Source organism: Artemia sp. Qi Xiang Cuo, chromosome 3, assembly GCF_049724085.1.
Source record: "Artemia sp. Qi Xiang Cuo chromosome 3, ASM4972408v1, whole genome shotgun sequence".
Classification (NCBI taxonomy): domain Eukaryota; kingdom Metazoa; phylum Arthropoda; class Branchiopoda; order Anostraca; family Artemiidae; genus Artemia; species Artemia sp. Qi Xiang Cuo.
Window position 1 is genome coordinate 8451059 of NC_142796.1, and position 27308 is coordinate 8478366.

Consider the following 27308-nt stretch of genomic DNA (forward strand, 5'->3'; position numbering starts at 1 on the left):
ACACAATCCTGCTTAACTTCTGATTTAATACAAAACCAGCTGATAACCTCATTTCCTACTTTAACCGCAGGCTTCTAAAATATGAACTGGTAATTCGTAATGGACTTATTTATGCAGCTGATAATAGTGGGGATAAAGGACGAGTAAATTCATATAGAATTTTGTTATTAAAAGAACTTGTATTCATCATTATCGCCTTGATTCATAACAAATTAAGCACTTAAGTGGCTTCTAAAATATGAACAGGTAATTCGTAATGGACTTATTTATGCAGTCGATAATAGCGGGGATAAAGGACGAGTAAATTCATATAGAATTTTGTTATTAAGAGAACTTGTATTCATCATTATCGCCTTGATTCATAACAAATTAAGCACTTAAGTGGCTTCTAAAATATGAACATGTAATTCGTAATGGACTTATTTATGCAGTCGATAGAAGTGAGAATAAAGGACGAGTAAATTCATATAGAATTTTGTTATTAAAAGAACTTGTATTCATCATTATCGCCTTGATTCATAACAAATTAAGCACTTAAGTGGCTTCTAAAATATGAACAGGTAATTCGTAATGGACTTATTTATGCAGTCGATAATAGCGGGGATAAAGGACGAGTAAATTCATATAGAATTTTGTTATTAAGAGAACTTGTATTCATCATTATCGCCTTGATTCATAACAAATTAAGCACTTAAGTGGCTTCTAAAATATGAACATGTAATTCGTAATGGACTTATTTATGCAGTCGATAGAAGTGGGAATAAAGGACAAGTAAATTCATATAGAATTTTGTTAGTAAGAGAACTTATATTCACCATTATTGCCTTGATTTATAACAAATTGATATTAGTTGAAAACGCTAGAGCGGGTACGCAAATATGCAGTTTTTGAAAGCTTACCGGCATTTGTACAAAATGATGTTACACATTTTAGTTTACGTCTCTGTAATAATATCAATGGTCCTACATTGACCAAACCTTTGGCTGAAAATATTCCTCCTTCACATATTTCATTCTTTTCATTGGCAGCACAGGGCCCATGTCATATGAACTTGCTATCGGGAATTTGTATGTTCTAATCACGGTAGAGCATTTTAGCAATTATATAATTGTAGCAGCTGTCCCAAACACCATTGCTTCAATTATTCGTAACTTCATTTTAAAATATATTCTTTCAAAATATGGTATCTTTGATATTATTTTATTTAATATCCATATGTCCTGTAGGTCAAAGGTCCTAAGTTCTATGGCAGAAAATCTTGGATTTGAAATTGGACATAGTTCACCTAGCATCCTCCGCCCAATGCCTTTGTTGAAAATAGTGTTAAAGCAGTTAAATCTACTTTGAAAACATGCGGTAATACCACTAAAAATGAATGGAATGAAACTGCCCCCTCTATTCGTTGTTCAAGTAAAAAAACGAACGTCCTCTTGTTCATGATAAATTGTCAGTAACTGAAGTGCATGATCGTAAAACGAAACTCAACTTAACAAAATTTGCTCAGAGTCAAATTATCAACATTAGTAACCTTCACTTCGACCTTGGAACAACTGACTTCGACGAAATTCATAGGTTTCTTGATAAAGAAATGATACCTTAAGAAGAGAGTATAAATAGCCTCAAAATCCATTTTGAGCAAAACAAACTTAAAAAGAAAATGAAATCACCACAGTCCATGAGTATTTGTATCATGAGTGGCGGTGCATTTATTTTTTTGACTCCTTGTCAGTGTTTCCACTATAAACCTCCTCAAAGTATGGAAACTATGGATCGATTATAGAGAAATGAAAAAGAATGGTTTCCGAAGAGTTGAACAGGGAGAAAATGAATAATAAAAAGGAAATAGCTTAAGGAAAAAGAGAAAAAACCGGATTTTAAAAAAATTAAAAAAGGAGGGGGAGAAATGTAAAGATTGTTGCTAGGCCTAGACGAATTAGATATCAGTGTAGTTTTGGTTTTTAGTGTTTCAGTGCTTTAAAGTTTTTGGTTGGTTTTCCCTTCCTTTCTTTTCTGAATGTCATTTAGGAGCTACGTTGGAGGTCGTGAAACCGGTACAACGCCCATACATAAACTTGGAAGAGAAAAGGAGGCCAAAGATATGACTCGTGGCCAATGCAGCCTTAGAACTAAGAGTGACAACAAGTGGTGAAGGGGTCGCCCTTAGAGAGCTCTAGTAATCTCCACTATTCAGTCATATACAGTGAGCCTGGAGAGTTTAATATTAACCTGAGGGATATTCATTAAAATAAAAACATACAATATTTATCTAGGTTTTCAAAACGGCATATCTTCAGTATTTCAAGAACAAATAGTGAAGGGTATCAAGTTGAAACATTCAAAGAATATTGACAGCGGTATTGAACCTAAAGAAACTATTTGCGCCCCAGCTTTTGATGGGCATAGCTCAGAAATAGCAGAAATTATTAAGTTTAAACTTCCAGGAATTGTCTATTCGGATGTTGAATACCAGCTATTTCGGTCACTGCATATGTGACCGAAATATCTGGTATTTTCTGTGAATTTCTATCACTGTTATCATCATCACTGTGTATTAAAAGGATTTTATCCCTATTTGAACTTTTATTTATCGTCATGGAAAGGCAGTGTGGTCTCCAAAATTATCTAGTTTTGGATATTAAGTTGAAACTATTAGGGAATGCTGAGGGATCTCAAATTTAATCAAAATAAACTGTGCTCATCCCGGTTGCCTAAGGCGCGTATTCTCAGGCTACAAATTTCTCAGGATAAGACTGCGGTATTTAGTTGAAACTTTAAGGGTATGTTGACATGAATCCAAATATAATATCCGTATTTAGGTTTTAAATTAATTTTGTGTAATACTTCAGAAACAGCTAACGATATTAAGTTGAAAATTTCGGAAAATGTTGACAGGATATTGAACTCAATGAAAAGACACTTTGTGCATACCTCTTGTAAATAGGGCATACCTGAAATACATCAGGAACGGCTAATGGCATTCATTATAAACTTAAGGGGATTTATGATATCATATTGAAATAAATCAAAAGATGTTATTTGCATCCCGGTTACCAAGCGTCGTCTGTGATATATTTAGAAAACAGCCAGGAAATTAAGTTTGAACTTCCACGGAATGATAAAAGGGATGTTAAACTCAATCAAAAAACCTATTGACTTTTAAATTGGTAGAATTATAGTTTTTCCGTGCCAAAATTAACAAATCCACTCTTCACTCTCATATTCTGCTTTCAGTCATGTGCAACTTTTAGATTTTTTTCCGGGGGGATTCTTTTGAGTACATTATCTCTAATTGTTATTGAATCAAAATGTTAGTTCAAGAACAGTTCCAAACCTTGATTTCCATTTGAACGAAATTTTTCCAATAATTATATTGAACTTAATCAAAGCCAACGCTTAGATAACTATGCAACTGAAGAATTCAGATTCGAATATGATATTTGAATTTTTATGCCAAAGACCTAAGAAACTGAAGTAAAATTCACTGTAATAAACAATAATAATGCTTTTACAATAATAACAAAACAACATAAATTTAAATTTAAAGAACAAATAAAACCGAAAGGAAACAGAAATTAAAATACAGGATCAAAGCAAACACAAAGGTTGCAGGTGCAGATATAGACGAATAAATAAATATTATAATTAGCAAAAATTACATTTAATATTAAAGTCAAACTTAAAACCCTTTCCTTTGCCCTAACCGTAAAAGTTCTGAAGCCTTTTGCGTCATTAGCGTTTTTACTGTAAAAAATATATTACTAGCATCTGTTTTAAGTTCATGAAATTGAAAACGAAATTTCTTATTAAATAAAATCTTGAATTGTTAAGATTTCCAGGAATAAATATCAACATGTATGAAATATTCAATTTATTTTCATTTCTTTTATTTTTCGTTGATGCTTTGAGACATTAAAGCACGCTGTTCAGAACGCATTCAATTTTCAAAAAAAAGCAAATGACACAATAAACTTTACAAAAATTTTACTAAAATTTAATGGGGGTTCTAATCCCCAAAACAGCGTAAGTAGGGCAATAGATATTAGCTTCTATCAAGTTGTATGGAGGACCCCTTCCCAACAAAGTCGGAATCATGTCAAAACAAAAAATGATAATAGCTGCGTTCGTTGTCGTCGTTCTATGGAAATCAAATCCTCGGTTTTACAATTAAGCCGTTTGTTTTCGCCGTTCTATGAAATGTTTCGCTTATAAGCCGTTCTTCGTTCTTAGTACCGTCGTTCTTAGAACGACGAACTCAGCCTCATACTCCGTTCAACAACTTTTGTTTTACTTTTGGGCGGCCAAGTTTTAAGATAAAAAAAACATGACAGAAAACAAGTTTATTGATATTTAATTTTGTAGATTTTGTTGATGGGGTCTTTCATCTAAAAAATGGTAGTGATTTGTTTTTCGTATATGTGGGACAGTTTTGAAATCTTCAGAAAGTTCTGGAAGCATTTTTGGGATAAATTGCTTTCCAAACTTACAAAAATTCTTTAGGGGTCACTTGGAAACATCATGGGAGGGATTTCTGGATATCTTAGATTACACCTAATACTAAGAAACTCCCGCTAACCCCAGGTTTCAATACCCTTAGGAATATGTTCAATTGTTCATACATCTTAAGCTTAAAATTTAGAAAGGAAATTCGGCTGATTAAGTGTTAGGCTAAGTGCCACAACTATGAGTATTGTCCATATTATGGAGTAAAAAATATTTTCTTAACATGTGTCCCTATGTGGAGTCCACTATTTAGGATTGCACCCCCATTTCAACTAATCTAATGTCTATGCCCATTCATAAGCATTCAAAAGCAAGAGTGCCCATTTGCACTCAATAGAACGGTGCAACAGTCAGTCAACAGTCACTTTCCTCTAGTAACTCTATTGCTTGTTTTGCTACATTCACAAGTATATTTTCCATTTTTGTTGTGCTGGTTGATTGAAATTTTATCTGTGACTTTGAAATTTTATCTGGCTAAGGAAAGCTCTTATAAGCCGTTTTTTCAGTTAAAACGAAGTTCTTAGAACGGCGAAATAAAACGCAATTTAAGAGTAACCCTTCGTTCCCACATGCTACGGATTGCGGAAAAACGAAATTCGATAACCGTATTCTCTTTGCGGAAAAATCGCAGATAATTTTCCGGAAAAACGCATTTTGAATGCGGAAAAATCGCATGCGGAATAAAGTCCAAGCTAGAACAAGTTATTATTTTATATTCTTCTTGGAATGATTCTATCTCCAACTGCAGCTGCTGCTGTCTTTGTTTTGCTTTGCAGAAGGAGAAAAAGGGTAACATATTTCACTATTATGATTAATTTTCTCCCAAGAATTGTCTATGCCAATAAGACAACAGTCTATCTTGCATATAGGCCTTTTGAAATCCAGGTCTCTAGGTCCTTCCCCTCCCTTTTTAGAAATTGTTTTGTGGATAACATAGACCGTAGTGCTCAGACGAAACCAAAAATGGAAATACCAAGTTTTCCTTATATGGATAACAGTGCATCCCCAAGTAGTAATTCTTTTTTAATTTATAGTAGTTATTTTTTAAGGTATAGCAATAACTACTGCAGTTCTGGTTTATTATGCAGTTTTTTCAACTGAAAGTGATGAGCAACATTAAATCTTAAAACGGAATTTTTCTTAGAATAATTCTATCTCCAACTGCTGCTACCGTTGTTTTGCTTCGTAGAAGGAGAAGAAGGGCAAAATATTTCACTATAATGGTTAACTTTCTCCCAAGAACTGTCGATGCCTATAAAACAACAGTCTATGTTGCGTATAGACCTTTTGAAATCCAGGTCCCTGGGTCCTTCCCCTCCCTTTTTAGAAATTGTTTTGTGGATGACATAGACGGTAGTGCTCAGACGAATCCAAAAACGGAAAGACTAAGTTTTCTTTATATGGATGACAATACATCCCCAATTCTTTTTAATTTATAGTAATTATTTTTTAATGTATAGCAACAAGTATTGCAGTTATAGTTTATTATGCAAAATTACCAAATGGTTTTCAACCATTATTGTACAAAGAATGACATTTAAAAAAAACAAGTTTTCCAACTGTAAGTAAGGAGCAACATAAAATTTGAAAACGAACCGAAATTACTACGCATATGAAGTGGGTCACAAATTAAAAAGAAAAACATAGAAAGGTTAAATTTTCTGGGTATGGATCACAGTGCACCCACAATTAGCAATTCTCTTTGTTCTTTGGATTTCTGTTTTGATATATGACAACAAATATTACAGTGAAATGGTAAAAGTATATACACAAAATCATTAAACAAAAAAAAACAAAAAAGAGCCATTATTTTTCACCATTATTGTATTTAAAATTAAATATAAAACGGATTTTTTTTTTCAACTGAAAGTAAGAAGCAACATCAAATCTTAAAACGAAAAGGATAATTGAGGAGGGCAACCCCCTTCTATTCAGGAGCGGGTTCCAGCCCTCTCGCATGCTTCGATTTTTATGCTAAAGTTTTACTGATCTTGCAATTTAATGGTTACTTTATAGATGGCAATAGACCTTTTCATTAGATATAAAGATGCTACTAAATCCAAGCAAACAATTTTGAATAGCCTAAGTGAGGAGCTAGAAGAAATTCAAAAATGAAAATAAAGGTATCTCATTCCTCAGTCCTCATCAGTTTATGTGAATATCCTAAAGGGCATCTTAGGGACTGAAACTAAGCTAGATAAGCTGCTTTTAAGACCAAAATCTTAGTAAATGCTGGAAGAGCTTTGCTAATCTGAAATGTAGGCTAGTCACTGTGAAACATGCAAGGCTATGTCTACTGGGATGGATCTCAAACATATTAGAATTTCTTTCCAGGCAGTGCCTTAAAAATGTGGTAACAGTCTATATTAGCAGGTCAAATGAACAAAACACTAATAATAAAAGAAGTACTTTTAGGTTCCCTACTTAGCCTAATGCCCTTTCCAGAAATATTTACATTTATGACAATGCACCACTCCCTTGGGTTCCCAGGTATAGCTCTAAATAATATGGTAATATTAGACAAACCACATTTTACTATCTTGGAATGTTGTTAGGTTAGGAAAAATAAAACTGTCAGGGATGGATCAACAGACTACAGGGTGTAAGCCTAGGACAGCCCCTTAACATAAGGGAATGGTAAATTTCTACAAAATCATATTATTTACTTACACATAAAGTGAATATACCACTCAATGCCTTTTTTTCTGCTGATTACAAATATAGTAATCATTTCTATTGGAAATGAATTTCAGCCCCCCCCCCTATATATGCCAATTCAGGGTATATATTTTTCTACAACCTAACCCTGAATTGGCATATATAGGGGGGGGGGCTGAAATTCATTTCCAATAGAAATGATTATTATATTTGTAATCAGCATAAAAAAGGCATCAAATGGTGTATTAACTTTATTCCTTACTCAATAATATGATTTGGTAGAAATTTAGCAAGGGAACATGTTAAGAAAACAATTCTTACATCATAATATACAGAATGCCTAGTTAACATACTTTGCATGGGTGAAAATGGTAAAATTCTACTTTAGCTACCTTTGGCTATCTTGGAATGGGGTTAGGTTAGGAAAATGAAACTTGTAGGGATAGTATACAGGCTAAAATATGTCCCAGGAAGGTATTTTGAAGTACCTACCTCCACTCCTTCTGCCTCTAGAGGGTCCTGAAATTTATCTACATGATGGGTCTATACATATTGAAAATCTGACAAAACAACATTTATCTTAATTTTCAGTTATCAGTTTCTTTTACTCTGGCTTTAGTTCTGAAAATGCAATTCCTTTTATTTGAGGGGAATTTGAAGCCAAATCAATGTTTTTTTCAAAATTTAGGAAATGTATTTGCGTATCTTTAAAACCTTATAAATTGGGATAGAGCAAAGTTGTGAAGCTGAAACAATTTTGTTTGCTTCATTTAAGCAGAAGATCTATTTTGCAAGGTTTCACTTTTATAACACACAGATTTTTAAATGTCATCAAAGGTCAGGGCCCTCTAGAGGGAGAAGGAGTGGAGGTAGGTACTTCAAAATACCTTCCAAGGACATATTTTAGCCTATAGACCCATCCCTGAAAGTTTCATTTTCATAACCTAACCCTTTTCCAAGATAGCTAAAGTAGAATTCCACTTGTGAAAACCTTTATCTTTGGTAAATTTCTTGGTGGCACTACAATTTAGCTAGGATAAAAGTGAAAACATCATTTGATGCCTTTTTATGCTCTTTCATAATTCATAATTGCTTCTTGGGCTAGTTGCATCTTGAGCCCTTAAAGGGGCACCAAAGGTGTTTCATTTTTGTAACCATACAAAGAAGTTATCAACACTAGTTAGGTTATTGAAAAGTGGTTAAAAACATATACCTAGTTCATAAATAAGTTGCTCAAAAGTAATATACTCCAAAAATACTAATTTATAACAATTCAAACCTCGTTTATTAGACAACTCAAATATAAACTGTCTTCCTACTGTTTTAAGTTTTTCAAATGCTGTTGACAAAAATAGCACTAAATTTTCCAATCCAAAACTTTGCTATCAACAATTCAGGGTATATTCCAGTTAAGGGTATTTATTTGCACATTGGGGGGGGGGGTAAGTTCATTGTAAATTTGCAGTGGGCCATATAATTTAGCTAGGGTGAAAGTGAAAACATCATTTGATGCTTTTTTATGCTCTTTCATAATTCATATAATTTGTCTAGTTTCAGTGGGTTTGAAGTTTCAACCCTGTGTTTGATGCACTGGATGCACAATGCTTGATGCACTAGACAAAAACAACCCATGTTTGCTCTTTCATAATTCATATAAAATACCTTTAGGGCCCTTTTAAGGGCCCAATATGCAATTAGCCCCAGAAGCAAAATTGAATTACAAAAGAGCATAAAAAAGGCATCAAATGATGTTTTCACTTTCATCCAAGCTAAATTTTAGTTCCACCTAGAAATTTACCTTATCTTCACTTCTTTCCTTGTATTTCCAGTTTTAAAAGGTCAATTTTTGAATTAACTTACTATTTAATTAGTATTGGTTTCAAAAACAAAAATTCTGATAATGCTAGTTTTATCAGAAGTTTGATGGGGTAAGGTACTTACTTGTACTCTTATTTGAACCAGGAGACTAGCTGTCTTCTTTTACTCCTTTTACTTAGCTGTCTCCATTTGACCTATTAAGAGTCTATTTTTGTGTTTTGACAAAATAAAACAGGCAATACATAAACAAGTTTCTTACCAATTCTCATTTTTAAGTTTACTTAATCAATTACAATATTTTCAAAATTATTGGGGGGGGGAGCAACTCCCCCATCCCCCTAATAGTTCCTCATTGATTTTTAGTTGGCATGTAAAGATCCAAATGGGCTGAAAATGGGGGGGGGAACAATGACAAAAACACCAATAAAAAATTTAAAGGAGTATAAAATATGGAATATAATGGTATTACTTTGCTTTAATCAAAATTTTTCCTTGTGAAGAATCCTTGATCAGGAATGGTACCTATTTAAACAAAATATTTGTCATTCAATTCTATTGCAATGGCATAGTCTAGGCTTATTTTGCACAGGACAAGGATGTAGGCAGGCCTACCCATAATGAGAAATAGGCTACAACACATCAAGATGGAGAACAACATATACATATGCTGTTGGTAAGATTCTCAACATGCTACTTTTTGCTATTTTGGGAAGTTGTTAGGTTAAGAAAAAATAAAACTTTCAGTAATGAATCCAGGGCCAAAAACATACTCTGGGAAGGTATTATCAAGCTTCTATTTTAACTGTTTTCTGATTTATGTCTTAGAAATGTGGTTACTCAACCTGTCTATAGTTATTAGAATTTAGACAAAACAATTTTATACCTTAATTTTGAGTTTCTTTTTCTCTGGTTTTAGTTTTTAAAAATGCAATCCCTGTTGTTTGAAAAAAAACGTTAAGCCATAGGCTATCATTGTTTTTTTTATGGATTTAGGAAATGTATTTGCAGATCTTTGAAACTTCAAAAATTTGGATTGAGCATATTTATGAAGCATAAAATATTTTTCTTGTTCTTTATTTTAGCAGAGTATCTATTTTGAAAGATTTCACTTTTATAAAACAAATTTTGGTATTTGTCTAGATAGCTACCTGGAGAGAAAGAAATATGTTGAGAGAAGAATTCTTACTTCACAATATGCAGAAAAATCACAGTTAACACATTTACCCCCCCCTCAATGAGCAAATATATAGCCCAAATTATATATTTTCAATGCATTCTGCCACCCATAGCTTGTTTTTCCAGTTTTTGTTTTGTCACAGTTGATTCAACTTACAGGTACACAGGTTGAAACAATCAAAATTTATTCAATTCTATGACAACAGCAGCAGCCCTCTTATCCCAACCCTTCAATATCAACAATATGTTTGCAGAAGGCAGAAGCTCTCCTAATACACCAGCTAGAGAAGATGGAACAAGTCAGCATGGCTGCTATGATAATTTCAACGTTCAACCACCAACTTTGCAAGATAATCAGCCTGTTATCATGAGACTTGAGAACCACAAAGCCTTAGGAATTAGCTCAATCCCAAGAGAAATCTTTGAAGTAGCTCTAAAACTTCAGAATTCTCTCCCTGGTATTATGAGATGGCAGATGGTCACATTCTGTTGGGTTCAGTTATGGATCTTAATTTGCTCTGAAGTGCAAATTAAGGTAATTAATTAAAGTAATGGTCAAAGGAAAACAATTTCAAGCCAGGAGAGGTCCCATTAACAAGAATGGCATTTAAACCCTACAATTGGCTCAAGGTTGTATTTGATGGTGTTCTCCCAGGATTTTGCCATAGCTGCGTTTTCAGGCTCACAAGGTTCAAACACAGGTTGTTCTTGTCTAGTTTCAAGTTTCTAGTTCCAGTGGGTTTGAAGTTTCAACCCATGTTTGATGCACTAGATGCACTAGACAAGAACAACCTGTGTTTGAAGATGGGTTGTTTACCACTCAGTGGGTTTGAACTTGGGTTGTTCTTGTTTAGTGCATCAAGTATTGTGCATCAGTGCAGCAAACACAGGGTTGAAACTTCGAACCCATTGAAACTAGACGAAAAACTAGAAACTTGAAACTAGATGAGAACAACCTGTGTTTGAACCCGTTGAGCCTGAAAACGCAGCTCTTGTCTCCACTCGCAGCTCTTGCCTCCACTTTTAGGCTTCTGCAGTGAGGCAATACCCAAAGTAGTTATTTTTATTCAATTCAAACTTGATTTGCATATTATTTTAAGTTTCACTCGTTTCAAGATTTATTTATTCATGTACATTAATATATATTGTATGTTTGTTCACATTGATTGTTTATTTAATTTCTGTTTGTTTTAAGTTTCATTTATACTTTAATAGCAAAATATTTGTTTTCGTTTTAAGCTTGATTTTTATATTTAATCTAAGCATTACTCGCTTTAAGATCTATTTATTCATTTGTATTATTACTTGTTGTATGTTTTTTGCTATGATTGTTTATTTAATTTCTTTTCGTTTTGGGTTCCATTTATTCTTTAATAGTAATTTCTGGTCGTTTTGAGTTTGAATTTTAACAGGTATTTGTATCTGCTGAGCTTAAGTTTAAAATGGCCTTTACTTTTCTTTGAAAAACTTATTTTTCGGAAAGTTTTTTTTAATTATTTTTTGTTTGTTTTTGATTGCAAAAAATTTCAAGTTTTTATGGCATGGGGGGGGGATACTTACTGTCCGATTATACTTGACTTTAAAAAACAGATCTAGAACTTTCAATTTAAATCGAATGAGGCTTTTTTCAAAGTCTATACAATTACCTTTTTGATAAAACCTTATATATGAACAATAGACAGCTTGCATAACTTGCGGACAGCGATTAACAACTATGAATGGATTGAAAAAATAGCTCCAATAAGGGGGTGTAGACCATTTCACTTGCTGACACAAAGGGATCACGACTGTTTGGAATTGACCTTAATAAGATTTTGTGTGCCAAAGCAATTTTGCATCTATCACAGAGTATGTATTTTAAGCTTATAATTGGATAATTATAATAGATTTCCTATGTGTTCTTCCCATACAAAACCCCTTTCCATAAGCTATAAACCCCCTTAATAAAATGGCTATCTCAAAATTTTGATTGAATGTGTTTGGGGGAATGATGAGCATGGGGAGGGGGGCTAGTTGCCCTCTCAATAACTTTCGACTATTAAAAAGGGCACTTTCCCTTTGAATTTCCAATCGAATGAGCCTGTTTTGAAGTTTCTACGACAACGCCTTCTATAAAAAACCTTATATGCCCCCAGGGCATAACTTAAAACCCTTGCCCTGAGGGTTATGGGGGAGTGTCCTCCTCAAAAACATATTTTCTATCTGGAAATCAAATATGCTGAACAAAATGGCTATTTCAAATTTTGATTGGATGTGTTTGGGGGAATGATGGCCATGGGGGGGGGGGGCTAGTTGCCCGCCAATCACTTTCGACTATTAAAAAGGCCACAAGCCCTTTGAATTTCCAATTGAATGAGCCTGTTTTGAAGTTTCTAAAACAACGCCTTCTATAAAACCTTATATGCCCACAGGGCATAACTTAAAACTCTTGCCCTGAGGGTTGTGGGGGAGTTTTCTCCTCAAAAATATATTTTCAATCTGCAAATCAACTATGCTGAACAAAATAGCCCAAATAACATCACTTTCAACTATTAAAAAGGGCACTAGCTCTTTGAATTTCTAATCAAATGAGCGGTTTTTGAAGTTTCTATGACAACGCCTTCTATATAAACTTTATATGCCCCCAGGGCATAACTTAAAACCCTTGCCCTGAGGGTTGTGGGGGATTGTCCTCCTCAAAAATATATTTTCTATCTGGAAATCAACTATGCTGAACAAAATGGCTATCTCAAAATTTTGTTTGGATGTGTTTGGTGGAATGATGGGTTTGGGAGGGGGGCTAGTTGACCTCCAATCGCTTTTGACTATTACAAGGGGCACTACCTCCTGGAACGTCTACTCGATGGAGCCTTTTTTGAAGTTGCTACAGCCCTATTGCCTATAACAAATATGTATGGCCACGAGGTATTGCTTACCATTCATCCCATGAGTGCATGGGGGGATTGCCCTACAGATATACCTGCTTCTGATCTGGAACTAAACTACCCTTAACAAAATAGCTATCTCATAATTTTGATTGGATGTGTTGGGGGGAATGAGGGGCGTGGGGGGGGGGGCTAGTTGCCCCCTATCACTTTCGACTATTAAAAAGGGCACTATCCCTTTGAATTTCCAATCAAATGAACCTTTTTTGAAGTTTCTCTGATAACGCCTTCTATGACAATTTTACAGGCACCTAGGATATGACTTAAAACTCGAACCTTGTAGTTTTGGGGCAGGTTTGATCCTCAAAACACGTTTTCAATCGGGACATCAACTACTAGGAACAACATGGCTGTCTAACATTTTTCATTGGATTTGTGTGGAGGACCATTGGGTGGGGGGGGGGGGGGGTTAGTTCCCCTCCAATCACTTTCGACTATTAAAAAGAGCACTAGCTTTTTGAATTTCCAATCGAATGAGTATTTTTTGAAGTTTCTACGACAACGCCTTCTATAAAAACCTTACATGCCCCCAGGGTATAACTTAAAACCCTTGCCCTGAAGGTTGTGGGGGAGTGTCCTCCTCAAAACATATTTTCCATCTGGAAATCAACTATGCTGAACAAAATGGCTATCTCAAAATTTTGATTGGATGTGTTTGGGGAAATGGTGGCCGTGGGGGGGGGGGCTAGTTGCCCTCCAATCACTTTCGACGATTAAAAAGGCCACAAGCCCTTTGAATTTCCAATTGAATGAGACTGTTTTGAAGTTTCTACAACAACGCCTTTTATAAAAACCTTATATGCCCCCAGGGCATAACTTAAAACTCTTGCCCTGAGGGTTGTGGGGGAGTTTTCTCCTCAAAAATATATTTTCTATCTGCAAATCAACTATGCTGAACAAAATAGACCAAATAACATCACTTTCAACTATTAAAAAGGGCACTAGCTCTTTGAATTTCTAATCAAATGAGCGGTTTTTGAAGTTTCTATGACAACGCCTTCTATATAAACCTTATATGCCCCCAGGGCATAACTTAAAACCCTTGCCCTGAGGGTTGTGGGGGAATGTCCTCCTCAAAATTATATTTTCTATCTGGAAATCAACTATGCTGAACAAAATGGCTATCTCAAAATTTTGATTGGATGTGTTTGGGGGAATGATGAGTGTGGGAGGGGGGCGAGTTGTCCTCCAATCACTTTCAACTCTTACAATGGGCCCTATTTCATTTATCTTCTACGTGAAGGAGCCTTTTTTGAAATTTATACGGTAACGTCTACTTTGTAAATCTTAGATGCCCCCAGAATATTATTTAAAACCCCGACCCAGAGAGTTGTTGGAGATTGTCCTCCTCAAAAACGTTATTCCTATCTGGAAATAGGCTACAATGAACAAAATGGCTATCTCAAAATTTTGATTTGATATGTTTGGGGGAATGAGGGGCGTGGGGGGGGGGCTAGTTGCCCCCCTATCACTTTCGACTATTAAAAAGGGCACTATCCCTTTGAATTTCCAATCAAATGAGCCTTTTTTGAAGTTTCTATGACAACGCCTTCTATAAAAACCTTATATGCACCTAGAGTATGACTTAAAACCCTTGCCTTGAGGTTTTTGAGGGAGTGTCCTCCTCAAAAACATGTTTTCTATGTGAAAATCAACTACGCTGAACAAAATGGCTATCTCACAATTTTGATTGGATGTGTTTGGGGGAATGATGTCTGTGGGGGGGGGGGTTAGTTCCCCTCCAATCACTTTCGACTATTAAAAAGGGCACTATCCCTTTGAATTTCCAATCGAATGAGCATGTTTTGAAGTTTCTACGACAACGCCTTCTGTGAAAACCTTATATGACCCCAGGGCATATCGTAAAACCCTTGCCCTGAGGGTTGTGGGGGAGTGTCCTCCTCAATAACATATTTTCTATCTGGAAATCAACTATGCTGAACAAAATGGCTATCTCAAAATTTTGATTGGATGTGTTTGGGGAAATGATGGGAGTGGGGGGGCTAGTTGTACTCCAATCACTTTCGACTATTAAAAAGAGCACTTGCTCTTTAATTTCTATCTGGAAATCAACTATGCTGAACAAAATGGCTATCTCAAAATTTTGATTGGATGTGTTTGGGGGAATAATGGGCGGGGGGGGGGGGCTAATAGCCCTCAAATCACTTTCGACTATTAAAAAGGGTACTAGCTTTTTGAATTTCCAATCAGATGAGTCTTTTTTGAAGTTTCTACGACAACGCCTTCTATAAAAACCTTAAATGCCCCCAGGGTATAACTTAAAACCCTTGCCCTGAAGGTTGTGGGGGAGTGTCCTCCTCAAAACATATTTTCCATCTGGAAATCAACTATGCTGAACAAAATGGCTATCTCAAAATTTTGATTGGATGTGTTTGGGGAAATGATGGGCGTGGGGGGGGGGGCTAGTTGCACTCCAATCACTTTCGACTATTAAAAAGAGCACTTGCTCTTTAATTTCCAATCGATTGAGCCTGTTTTGAAGTTTCTACGACAACGCCTTCTATAAAAACCTTATATGCCCCCAGGGCATAACTTAAAACCCTTGTCCTGAGAGTCGTGGGGGAGTGTTCTCCTCAAAAATATATTTTCTATCTGGAAATCAACTACGCTGAACAAAATGTCTATCTCAAAATTTTGATTGGATGTGTTTGGGGGAATAATGGGCGGGGGGGGGGCTACGTTCCCTCCAATTACTTTCGACTATTAAAAAGGGCACAAGCTTTTTGAATTTCCAATCGAATGAGCCTTTTTTGAAGTTTCTACAACAACGCCTTCTATAAAAACCTTATATGCCCCCAGGGCATAACTTAAAACCTTTGCCCTGAGGTTTGTGGGGGAGTCTCCTCCTCAAGAATATATTTCCTATCTGGACATCAACTATGCTGAACAAAATGGCTATCTTAAAATTTTGATTGGATGTTTTTGGGGAAATGATGGGCTTGGGGGGGGCTAGTTACACTCCAATCACTTTCGACTATTAAAAAGGGCACTATCCCTTTAATTTCCAATTGATTGAGCCCGTTTTGAAGTATATACGACAACACCTTCTATAAAAACCTTATATGCCCCCAGGGCATAACTTAAAACCCTTGCCCTGAGGGTTGTGGGGGAGTGTCCTCCGCAAAAACATATTTTCTATCTGGAAATAAACTATGCTGAGGAAAATGGCTATCTTAAAATTTTGATCGGATGTGTTTGGGGAATTGATGGGCACGTGGGGGGGGGCATAGTTGCCCTCCAATCACTTTTGAATCTTAAAAGGGATACTATAATTCTCAATTCCAAATTAAATAAACCCCCTTTGAAGTTTATGCGACGATCCTTTCCATAAGAAGTGCCTCTGGGAAAAAAAAAAATAATAATAAATAATTAAACATTGAAGCCGTATGTCCTTTCTATAGGCAACGCTATAGCGTTGCCTCTGATAGTGTTTTGCATTTGTATTCAAGGATAGAGCAAACAAGGGATTAATGCACTTGGCTTTTAGTTGTAATACTAATATCTCCCCTTTTTTAAAGCAGTCTGAAGGGTTTTGAAAACACAGAGGAGGCTACTGATATACTGGCACTGATTTCATCACTGTATCTGTGAATAATGTCTATGATTGAGCCTAGGCATTTAAGTTTTTGACTAACTTAATCCAGCAGTGATGCAATAGTAATAATAATAATTTATTTTTTAACCCACTAAAGTAACAAAAGCAGAGTATAAATAGAAGAAAAAAACATAAAAATGCATACAAAACGACTAAATACACAGTAAAACACTAAATACACAGTAAAACCACAGTAAAGCACTAAATTAATAAAGGAGGCGGACAAATCCATGATGAGCTGGGAGAGCCTTCACTGTCTGGGGGAGTCTATAATTCAGTATTAGAGATGAGTAAGATTCATTGTAGGTCACGACTTATGTCTTCTTAATACTGATCTTTAATGCAATTGGAACAGTGGCTACAGATACTCTTTGGAACATGTCTTGCATTTCTAGGAAAGAACTGCCTAGCAGTAAGACATCCTCCACATATTCCAAATTGGTGATGTTGATATCCAAGCTTATGTTAATTTCAATGGAGCCTTCCATAGTTTTCCTCAAAATCCAGTGAATTACAAAGTCGAAAAGCTCAGGGGAGAGGACACAACCTTATCTCGCACCAAATTCAGTAATATACCAAGAAAAGAGCTCCCCATTTACATGGATGTAGGCTCATGTGTATTTGTAGCATGCCTGGATTAGATGAACAATCTTGGACACTTCTCTATTTACTTGCATGGTTATCCAAATCCCATAATATACAGCCAAGTCAAATGTGGTGACAAAATCAATGAAGACTACTGTTGTTGTTTGCTTATGTTTGGCCCTGTGTTTGAGTATCTGTCTCAGCATGTGAGCTTATTGATGCATCCCATGCCTGCTCTGAATCCAGCTTGATTAGGTTGGGTTGTTGAGTTTTTTTACAGGTTTGAAGCAATTCTGGAGAACAATAGCAAAGATCTTCGCAGCTATGCTAATAAGGGATATACTGGATTAGTTTTGTAGTCAGTTCTTTAACACTTCTTGAATACAGAGATGATAACAGAGTCTTGCCAGTTGTGGGGGGTGGTTCTTTCATCTAAATCACATTGAAGAGATTCTGTAGTCTTAGAGCTACTTTAAAGATTTCTTTTGGGATTGAGTTAATTCCTAAGGCTTTGTTGTTCTCAAGTTTCATGATAACTGGCTGATTATCTTGCAAAGTTAGTGGTTGAACCTTGACATCATCATAGCAGCCATGCTGACTTGTTCCGTCTTCTCTAACTGGCCTCTTAGGAGAGTTTCTACTCTCTGCATACAATTTGTTGATATTGGAGGGTTCGGATAAGAGGGTTGCTGCTGTTGTCATAGAATTAATTAAATGTTCAAAGGGAGACATCCATCTCTCTGTAAATATATATATGGTATCTTAGCTTAGGTAAATATGGTGTAGGGAAAGAAAACAGTAATAGTTTCAGACTGCTGGAATTAATAGGTACTGTATAACAATTTAATATTTGGTCATAAAATGGCCTATAAGGATTTGCTGAATAGTCTTGTAGTCCCACAGGTACAGGCTTTGAAAATTGATCTTGATAACCATTTAGAGAACAAAATGAAACAACTGATAGTCAAAGACAGAGACGCAAGCTGAACCTTGTTGCTTTTAGAGTGTCAGCAAAACCAGATGATGGTCAGTTTATCCTGCAGTATTTGTCCCAAGATTATAACCTCCCTAAAATTTCCATCATAAATCCCCATTGCCTAGTTAACCAAAACTAACTCAAACTCACCCATCATTTTCTCTGTTGTGAACCTTGCAAAAAAGAAGCAAATTCGTCAGAAGTCTTATGAAACAAGAGGAACTGGCAAAATTTAGTTCAGAAATGACATATCCAAAACAGGACTAAAAGAGCAAAACTGTATGAAGAGATCAAAGCTCGGCATGCAAATGGTGAGATAGATATTTTGATTTGGGGTGACAAAATAGTATGAAAAAACTTTCTAACTCATTTCCCTCATACTCAGATGGAACTTTAAGTGGGTAGTCGAAACTTGTTCATAGTTTCTCTTCTAGTGCATTATTAAATGTGAATGATACTTTTGCTAGCAGGGAGCTGGACTACAGATTTTACAGTACTAAATCTGAACACTCTAATGGGAAGTTGGACAACAGTTTTTACAGTGCTAAACCTAAACAAACCATTGAGTTGCCGGATCCTAAAAGATCATTAACCTTCTCTGATAGTAGAAGCTGTGAGAGCATTAATTGCCTTTGCGTTATCTTCAGTAATGCTGACAGTCTAACTTCTAAGTTTCAAGAAATTAAGTGTGCTGTTGCATCAAGCACTTCAGACATTTACACCTTCTGTGAAGTGAGACCCAAAAGGACTACTATTCCTCTGACACAACAACATATACAGATACCAGGATACAAAATTGTTAGCAACCTATCAAAGCAGGAAGGAAGGGGAATTGTCCTATAATCCCAGAAACTTTCCAGGTAGGAAATATTAATATTGATTATGATTATGAGCTTTATTTAGAACAAGCGTGGATATCAATAAACCTCCCTGGTGAACCGCTTCATATTGGTACAATTTACAGAAGTCCAAGTTCCCCTAATTTAGAGAAGTTCCTCTACGAAGCTGTAAAATCAATTGATAGAAAAGTTGCACTGACAGAAAACCTTCTCGTAGTTGGGGATTTTAAACATACTGTCCATTCAATGTGCAATAGACTCGTTGCTAGGTTCACGTCAATTCAATAAGTAGGTAAGTATATTAGACCCAAGCACCTGAAAACAAAAATACAAAAGAACAACAACTTCTTAAGTAGCAAAACAATCAAATCTTTTCATCTCCCTTCTTTTCTTCATGTAATTCAACAATGAATTTTGTTATTGCTCAAATTCAACCAGGTCGAGGGTTTGACCTGACGCCCAGAACGAGTGACTGTCGCGCCTCTTCTGTAGCTATCCTGTTTTGCCTGAACTGGGTCTGTGGCCTCTGCTTCTTTCTCTTTAATACCTACCCTTGGTGTTGGAGGCTCTGCTGTAACGGGGCCTGCAGTCTCATGGGGATCGTCTATAGAATCGGGCACGTTTTCGGAAGGCGATGTGCTCATTGATACCCGGTGATCTTTGGCAGGTTGGGTTTGTGCTTGGCAAATTTCACTGTCATGCAGGTACGTCACGGTTTGGTCATGTCTTGGTTTAATGTGAATTCTGTTGCGGTGGAATGTTCCTCCTTCTTTGAGACAAACATAGTATGGATGAGGGTTGTCATTGGTTTTAAAAACCGTTGCCTTCTTCAAGGGTCCCTGGTCAATCAACTGGACCCACACTTTCTGCCCTGTTTTTAGCGGTTTTATGTTCCTAGCGTCTCGATTGTAGTACTTACTTTGGGCCTCTTGGGCCTTATTCCTCTGTTGTCTGAATCTGTCAAAATGGATAACCCCTGGCTGCAAGATCTGTGTGACACTGGGCAGGAGATATCTCAATTGGAATCCCATCATTATTTGAGCAAGGGTAAAACCATTGATGGGTGCATATCAGTACTCCAAGAGTGCCAAATACGGATCACTCTTGCTCTCAGCAGCTTTCATCAAAAGTCTTTTAACTGTTTGAGCACCCTTTTCACTCATGCTGTTGGACTGGGGATAATTGGGGCTTGAGGTGGAATGGATAATTCGCCAGTCTGTCATGAACTGCTCAAATTCTTTTCCACTGAACTGGGGGCTGTTGTCGGTTGTGATTTGCACAGGAATTCCATATTAGCTGAAATGAGATTTCAGATTGGTGATTACCTGCCGTGATGGGGTGTTTGTCAGGTGATCAACCTAAAAAAACCAACTCATATAATCAACAGTGACCATGTAATCTTGTCCGTTGAGCTGGAACAGGTCAACAGCTACGTGCTGGAAGGGGTAGTCTGGTATTTTGTGTGGGATCATTGGCTCCTTCTGTTGGCTTGGGGCAAACTTGGCACATACCTCACATTGGGTGACCATTCTCTCGATATTTCGTGTGATGCCTGGCCAGAATACAGAAGTTCTGGCCCTCTCTTTAGTCTTCCCAATTCCCAAATGAGAAGAGAGTAGTTGGTCTAATATTACCTGGTCTCATGCATCTTGGAATGACTATTTACTCTTCTTTTACAACAAAGCAATCGAGTTTTGTCAGCTTTTGGTGGTAATTCCAGAAGGCCCCAAGTTTTGTGTCTAGGTCCTTTTTATTGCTTGGCCTGCCTACTTGTATTGTCTGCACCCGGAGGTTCAGTATTTCGTCTTTTGCTGTTTCTTGGCGTGTTTGGACTAGCCTTTGACTTGCTATGGGTATAGTTTGAAGGACTGAATGAACCACAACTTCCAAGCCCACTTGTGACTCCATGTCTATATCTGCAAGGTGCAGGCGAGATAGGGCGTCCGCTACAGGAGTGTTCTTTCCAGACTTGTATCTCAGCTTGATGTCATACGGCAGAACAGCCAACATCATTCGCTGCAGCCTTCGAGGTGCCTTTTGTATGGTTTCCCAAAGATCAACTCCAGAGGCTTATGGTCTGTGGTCACACAGATTGTTCTTCCGAATAGATATTGGTGGAATCTTTTACAAGCAAATGTTATTCCAAGCATCTCTTTTTCCATTTGCGAGTAGCACTGCTCCATCTCACTTAGAGAGCGAGATGCAAAAACGATCGTTGCTCTGTCTGCTATCAGTTGGGCGCCCAGACCATGCTGGGAGGCATCTGTAATCACATCGATCTACTTGGCTTCTGCGTCGAAGTATGAGAGGTTTTGACAAGTTGCATCCTGAATCCCTTGACATCCTCATGGCTTACAGTCCATTCAAACTTCTGCTGTTTTGACCGGTCTCAAAGGGGTTTATTCAGAGTTGATAGGTTGGGGATGTATCTGGATAGGTAATTATACAGTCCTAACAATGTCTGTTGTTCTTCCTGGTTTCGGGATGCAGGCATGTTTTCTAATACCTTGGATATCACTGGATCTGGGGTGATGCCGCTCGTTGTTAATCTGTGTCCAAAGTAGGTGATGGAAGTAGAATTGACGACACACTTCTCTATTGAACCTCACTCCTTTGTCTCTTGCGGCTTGGAGTACTGCTCTCAGCTTGGCCTCATGTTCAGCATTGTTACGGCCACTGCCTGTAATATCAACGATCAGTCCAATGTCCAGTTCCCTAAAGACCCCCTCCATCTTTTGCTGGTATTTGTCTTGTGCCAAAATCAGTCCAATGGTGTTGAACGTTGTCAAATTGGAGGATGGTTCGTCCAACACCATTGACCAGTATCCATTTCGGGCATCCATCTTAAAGAATTTCTTGGCGCCTTTGCACTTTGCTGTTATTTCATTGAATAAGGTTATAGGGTAATGTGGTCTCTCAATTGCTCTGTTTAGGTCAACAGGGTCCAAAGAGATCATGAGTGACCCATCTGTATTTCTTACCTAGACCAACGAATTCACCCACTATGTTGGCTTGGTCACTTTCTCTATGACCCAAAGTGACTCCAGCCTTTCCAGTTCCTCTTTGGACTTAGCTTGCAGAGCAAACAGAATTTGCTTTGGTGACTGTACAGTTGGGATTGCACCCTCTTTCAGATGTATCTTGCAGGTTCCAGGCAGTGTTCTTATGCCCTCAAAAACCTCACTGAATTCATCTAAAAGGTTTTGTACTCCTGGTCTAATAGGGGCAGGATCAGCTGAAGCTGTTCACTTGAATCGTGGCTGAGGATGGGTTCTCTATCCGTGCAGACCACATGGAAAGTATGGGTCAGGAGGTTTTAGCTCTTGTACTGAATTTTTAGGTTGACCAACCCCAGTACCTTCATCTTTTCTCCAGTATAACTGGTCAGCACATCTGCAGTAGGCAGCATTGCTGGCTTTTTTTTGCCAATTTATCAAAGTCTTTCACTGGCGAAATGTCAGCCTCTGCACTGATGTTAATCCTGAGTGCAAGTTCAATATCATGCTCTACCAGCCTTGTTGGCGCATAAGGCTTTTCTGCCTTTTCTTCACTGGAAATGGACTCAATCATGGATTCCATCCCTTCTTCAGCTTCGCTTCAAGTTTGTGTACCGCCTTACTCTTGCACATTTTGGCAAATAGGTTCATTTTCCTGCACTTGGTGAACTGCTTCCCTTTTGCTGGGCATTTGTGGCTCCTTGAATATGGGCCTCCACAGAAATAACATGCCAGGGAATTTTTCTGTCTTTGAACTGCTTCCACCTCCTGTTTTATTGGAATCTGAGACTGTTTGCTGAGCATTAGTGCTTGGGTCTCTTGTACAGTTTCTTAGCTTGACTGCACTCAATTGCTCAAGCCAAAGTAAGTATGGCTCCCTCACTGAGCAGCCGCTCTTGAATTCAGCCATTCTTGACTCCAAAGACCAATTGATCTCGAACGAGCTGATCTTTCAGAGTGCTAAATTCACAGTCTTTTGCTAGCACTTTCAACTGAGTAACATACGATTCAATGGTCTCTCCGTCCTTTTAGTTTCTCTTGTGGAAAATGTATCTGGCAAGGATGGGGTTTGCACTTGATTGAATATAGTTCTCAAACTTATCCAGATAAACTTTCGGCTTATTTTAGTACGAGCATTTGACTGCATCTGTTTTTCCACTTAGTGGACCTGAGAATATGAGCTCAGAATGTCTTTTGAATTTTCTCCATTCGGATTTGAGATTGGGGCTTGACCATTTGATTATTGGAGCTGGTGTGCTATCCATGTTGAACTCTTAAAACTTCTGTTTCTGACACCATGCAATAGACTCGTCGCTAAGCTCACGTCAATTCAATAAGTAGGTAAGTATATTAGACCCAAGCACCTGAAAACAAAAATACAAATAAACAACAACTTCTTAAGTAACAAAACAATCACATCATTTCACAATGGACATATGGCTACTCTGGACAGAAATCAGTTGAGCTATTTCTTGAGTGCCTAGCTGACAATTCACTTAAAAGCTGTAAACTTGCCATCTAGGTACCAAGATGGCCTGCCACCGCTATTATTGGACCTTCTAATAGTCAGCGATCATGAACCATTATTAAATGTAGCCCCACTACCGCTCTTTGGTGCAAGCGATCACGCTGATACACAGTGCTCCCTTAGACTGTAGCCTGAAAAATCGGTTTTTACAAAGCATGTGTATAGAGATTACCGTCTAATCAGGCAAGAGTTGGCAGGGTGTGATTGGTCCTTTATCACTGAGGATGATGTTGATAAATCATGGAATATGATAAAGAAAATACTGCTAGAGGTCTCAGAGAAAAATACTACAGTAAAATATGCTCAAAAACCTAAAACACTGCCATTTATGACCAAAGAAATAAGGAGAGCAAGAAATGAAAAGAAAACGTTTTGGAGATTATATTAGCAGAATATATATAATAAGAATAATTACACAAAATATGTCAAGGCACGAAATCAAGACAAAAACCCATTTAGGATGCTATTTGAACAGCATGAGGAGGCTATAGCAGCAGCAAGCAAGCAAATCTGAAACGCTTTTGGGATTATGCTGCAGCCCATAAACCTGGCCGACACTTGGTTACACAACTAAAAGTCAATGACTGTGTAGTAGGCAACCCAGAAGAAATTGCTAGTGCTGTAAATAGACAGTTTACATCTGTATTTACTCTACCTGATAATGCCCCTCTTCCAACCCCTGATCAGCCAATTTCAGCACCTCATCAACCAAAAGGTTGATGCAGAGACATGCTTAAAAAAGTTGAACCTAAATAAATCCATGAGACCTAATGGTGTACACCCAAGGTTTCTAAAAGAATTGTATGTTGGACTATTGGACCCGCTAGCTCTAACTTTTCAAAAATTTCTTGATGAAAACTGTATCTCACAAGATTGTGAAACAGCACATATAACCCCCATACGCAAGGGGGTTAGCAAAGAGGACGCAAATAATCATAGGCCAATAAGCAGCAATGCAGCAGCTGGGAAGCTTCTACAAGGGACTGTTAACACTCCAATCTCGAAACACTTAAAAACCAATAAGCTATCTTCATCATGTCAACATGGCTTTAAGTCTGGTCAGTCGATTGGAACAAACTTGATTGATACTTACAATTATGTCACCAATCTTCTGGACCAGGGGTTTCCTGTTGACATTATACTGCTAGATTTGGCAAAGGCATTTGACAAAGTCTGCCATAAAAGACTTCAAATCAAGCTCTAAGCTATTGGGGTGAATAGGAGGTGGTAGAGTAGGTGAAGTAGTTCCTGACAGATATGAAACATGGTTACAATATTTGGAAGGGATGGAAGGACGTTTTTCTCTGAGGTGGCTGCTGTTGGAAGTGATATGCCCCAGGGCATAGTATCGGGTCTGATTATTCAATATATGTATAAATGATGTGCCAAAAATCATTAATAGCAAAGTAAGTCTCTATGCTGATGACTCGAAACTTATTGGTTGAGCAGACACAGCAGAAAATATTGAGTCAACACAACTCGACCTTGGTGCATTCACTCACTGGAGTAATATTTGGAAGCTTGAATTCAATACAGCAAAATGCAAGACTCCACCTTGGGAAGGAAAGGCTCTACACTCAGTACCTTTTGGATTGCTCAATCAAAAGAACATTCACTTGCAGATCTCCCAATGTTATTACTAAGCTGCATAAGAGTCTAGTTCGACTAAGGCTAGAATTTGGAATGTGTGTTGCATGCCCAATAAACATGACTGACCAAGCAGCAATGGAATCAGTCCAGAGGAGGGTAACAAAATGTATAATAGGCCTCTATGATGTCCCATATTCATCCGGTCTCCGCAAGCCCAGAATACCATCTCTAACGTATAGATGCAAACAAGGCGATGAGATAAAAGCTTACAAGCTTTTGAGTGCTGAGGATTCATTCCTGACCTTTTCAAACTGGACAATTCAAAGAGGACTCGTGGTCACCCTCATGAGTTTTTCCAGAAATGAGCAAATACCAGAGTAAGGTACAAATTCTTTTTCAAATAAGAGTTGTTTGCTTTTAGAATCCCCTCAGTGAAAAAACAGTGACATCTACCAGCATGAAGGTTTTCAAGTCATCAGTGGTTAGGAAGTGGTTCAATAAACCATCGACCACTGCTTGGGACCCCACAGAGGACTAACTATCAACACTGAAGCTGGCGGGCACAGGATTCATCGTATCGCTAGTAAATGTGATTTAAGATATAAGTTAACATGCTATTCACATGATGGTAAGAAAGCAGTTTACAAAATTATCGTAAACCGAAGACTGGTAGGATCAGTACAAGATACAAGGGCATATAGAAGTAGTTGTGGCTGGGGTTAATTTAGAGCTGAAGGAAGGGTACAGTAACTACCTTTGGGGAAGCTATGATCTTGATAGACTCCAGGATGAGAATTTGAGAGTAACTTTCAAGGAACAGTCAATTACTAAACTGGAAAGTTTAAAATTTGACATTGTGGAAGATGGATGGAATACTTTACTTGACTTAATGCTCCTGCTGGTGGTCCAGCGTAGAGAGACACGTGACTCTTCGCCTTCATTCGGAACGGTCTTGTGCAAGCGTGACTGCTTCTTGTATATCAGTGCCGATCATTGAGAGGTACTGGGTGAGGCTGTCCCTCCATCTAAACTTGGGCCTTCCGCGGGGGCGCTTCCAGCCATGCGCAGGGGGATCAAAATTGAAGAGAGTGGTGGCGGGTGTTTCTGCTGGCATGCGGACCAAATGGCCAAACCACCGTAGGGTTCGTGCAGCAACCTGACGAGAGGTGGGGGTCTGATCTGTTAGTGCCAGTAGTCGGGTGTTCGAGACGAAGTTGTCCCATTTGATCCCTTCAATACGTCTCAAGAACTTTGTTTCGGCCACGTCTATGGCATCACGAGCAGAAGCAGCAGCCGGCCAGGTCTCAGCACCGTAGAGAAGGACTTGGGTTACGGTGGTGTTGTAGATCCGCATTTTTGTTTTTCGGATGATGTTGGACTTTGACCACACTGAACGGCATAGTCGTGCCATCATTGATTCGGCTTTTCCGACGAGCGACTGAACTTCAGTTTCGACTGAGCCATTTTCCTTGATGACAGATGCAAGGGAGGTGAAAGACTTGACAACCTCGATGGTGTGCCCTGATACGTTGAATGCTGGTGAGTTGGTGGTGTTACCTGCGGAGTCAACGATCATTATTTTTGTTTTCTGCCAGCTAATATGTAGTCCCACTTTCAGGGCTTCTTCCGACAGTGTGTTGAGGGCTTCTTCGAGTTCAGCTGCAGAAGTGCATATCAGAGCAATATCATCAGTGAAGTCGCAATCGGCTAGAAACTCTATCGCCATACCTTAGTCCGAAGGGGAGCCGGTTCGTGGTTCAATCCATGACATAATCATTCATCGCGTTGAACAGCTTAGGAGCAGCAGTGCAGCCTTGCCGTACACTGCTATTTATTTCGAAGAGTTAGCTTCGACGACCACTAACCTGGACAAAGCTTTTTGTACCAGTTTATAGTGCCATGAACAGGCGAAAGTGTTTGTCCGGGAGACCTGCTCGTTCTAGTAACAGCCAGAGAGACTCACGGTCGACCGAATTGAAGGCTGCTTTAAAGTCAACAAAGGCGAGGTATGCTCTACGCTGGAACTCACGAGCTTTCTCGATGACCTGGCGTACGCTGAAGATCTGCTCGGTCGTGGATCTGTTTGGCATGAAACCTGCTTG

The 27308-nt window shown here is 37.9% G+C and overlaps 1 protein-coding gene across 1 annotated transcript in view; it reads left to right on the forward strand.

Moving 5' to 3' along the window:
• The first annotated feature begins 6483 nt into the window (after positions 1 to 6483).
• The window catches only part of Mtap (Methylthioadenosine phosphorylase), a 70056-nt gene continuing 49231 nt past the window's right edge, over positions 6484 to 27308 (forward strand). The window contains exon 1 of the mRNA XM_089086795.1: positions 6484 to 6623. Coding sequence (XP_088942921.1) covers positions 6612 to 6623 — 12 coding nt within the window. The 5' untranslated portion in view covers positions 6484 to 6611. The remainder of the gene's footprint in view (positions 6624 to 27308) is intronic.